This window comes from Cebus imitator, unplaced genomic scaffold (genome assembly GCF_001604975.1).
Source record: "Cebus imitator isolate Cc_AM_T3 unplaced genomic scaffold, Cebus_imitator-1.0 Scaffold247, whole genome shotgun sequence".
In the NCBI taxonomy this organism is placed as follows: domain Eukaryota; kingdom Metazoa; phylum Chordata; class Mammalia; order Primates; family Cebidae; genus Cebus; species Cebus imitator.
The window spans coordinates 1,012,344-1,014,210 of NW_016107562.1; the positions used below are offsets into that span (position 1 = coordinate 1,012,344).

At 53.6% G+C, this 1,867-nt stretch overlaps 1 protein-coding gene across 1 annotated transcript in view; it reads right to left on the reverse strand.

Annotated features, from left to right (window-relative positions):
• CDC73 (cell division cycle 73) overlaps positions 1 to 1,663 on the reverse strand; it is a 125,964-nt gene extending 124,301 nt beyond the window's left edge. The window contains exon 1 of the mRNA XM_017498620.2: positions 1,339 to 1,663. Within this exon, the coding sequence (XP_017354109.1) occupies positions 1,339 to 1,469 (131 nt within the window). The 5' untranslated portion in view covers positions 1,470 to 1,663. The remainder of the gene's footprint in view (positions 1 to 1,338) is intronic.
• Positions 1,664 to 1,867: the final 204 nt, after the last annotated feature.

Below are 1,867 nucleotides of genomic sequence, written 5' to 3' on the forward strand. Positions count from 1 at the left end.
AAAAAAAAAAAAAAAAAAAAAAAAAAAAAAAAAATCCAACCACATGTAATTCTATCTAAGCAAATTCTTTGAAAGGATAAAACACCAGAAACTCAGAATGTCATTTGATCAACATTTTATAAAGCTAATTAAATTGTAAGACCAAAAAAATTAAAAACCAAGCAACAGGCCGGGTGCGGTGGCTCAAGCCTGTAATCCCAGCACTTTGGGAAGCCGAGAGGGGCAGATCATTTGAGGTCAGGAGTTCGAGACCAGCCTGACCAACATGGTAAAATCACGTCTAAAACACAAAAATTAGCCAGGCACGGTGGCAGGCGCCTGCAATCTCAGCTAATTTGGAGGCTGAGGCAGGAGAATCAATTGAACTTAGGAGGCGGAGGTTGCAGTGAGCCAAGATTGCACCACAGCCTGAGCGAGACTCACTTTCAAAAATAAACACAAACCAACAATCTAAATTTCCGTAGTTTTTCATCGACTCTTCATAAAGCTTCCATTCAAACAAACAAAATGGGGAGGAAAATTTCACCTCAAGGTCTAATTACTTAAATGAAGCACCAATGACAGTGACGTGACATCATTAAAAAGGCCCCTAATGACCGTTAGACCTATCTCCAGAAGTTTTTCTAAATGACTAAAATTGATAAAACTTCACATGGACCGACATGCCAAAGCATTTCCCTTTAAAACTACACTTCCCAAAATCACACACACTATCAATTTCTTAGATCTGTAAAGCTCACTCCATTTCACCAGCAACTTTCTGAGAAATTCCCGAAGACCACCCTGACACAGATTGTAATGACTTGCCCAAATTCACCCAATTTGTTTCCGATCCTAACTTCAGAGTTGATTTTTTGTCTTCTACAAGAACAACCCGCCCTCGCTCCCCCCAGCAACGAAAGGAGATGAAATAAAGCATGAGTTCCAAGAACCAGTGGAGACAGTTACATGGCAGCCCCGGGGGGCGGGGGGACAAAAAGAGGCGTCCACGGCAGCAGACGCCTGCTCCTTTGTGCACCTTTGCTCAGGTACCCTTGTGCGCCAGCCGCACGCTTCGCGGGTACACGACACCTACTGCTAAAAATCAACCGTGGAAGTCGGAGGCTCCCACAGTGCCTTTCCTTGGGGCTTCCCAAAAATTTAAAGGGATGGACTGCTCCAGAGCTCCTCCCTTCTCTCCTCACCCTAAAAGTACAACTTCTGCTCTGGAGAGAAACTTTCCTCCCTCGAGCCCCGTTTGTGCCAGCCCCGGGGGCTGCGGGGGGAGGGGCCCAGGAGGTCGCCTGGGGGCGCCCAAGTCCGCCCTGCCACCCGCGCGCCACAGCACGCCGGACTTACCCCCAAACCACATAGTTGGTCTTCACGTTCTTGGGCCAGGAGAACTCCCCGAAGATCACCTCGTCTCCCTTCACCACAATCTCCTTCTTCTGGATGTTGTACTGTCGCAGGACGCTAAGCACGTCCGCCATCTTCCGCCCCCTCGCCTCCGCCGGCCCGGGGCGCCGCCGCTGCCGCCGCGCCTGCCTCCTTCTTCCCCAGTCGCCTCGCCCTGCTCCTCCTCCTCCTTCGCCGCCGCGACGAACCAACAGCAGCAGCACTAACAGCCGCCCTCGCCTACGACAGCAGCAGGGGCAGCAGCCGCCCAGGCCGCCGAGGACCCCGCGCTCCGAGGCAAGGCCCCGCCGCCGGCTGCCCGCGGAGAACGCCTGACTGCGCTCGTCCAGCGCCGCAGGTCCGCCGCCAGGGGGAGCCGCGACCGCCTGGAAAAGGGCCCCTCCCAGACTTCCCCTCGGCACGGAGCGCACTCGCTCGCGGAACCCTGAGTGCAGAAGCACCGCGCCCGCGTCCGGCGCCCGTACGGGGAACA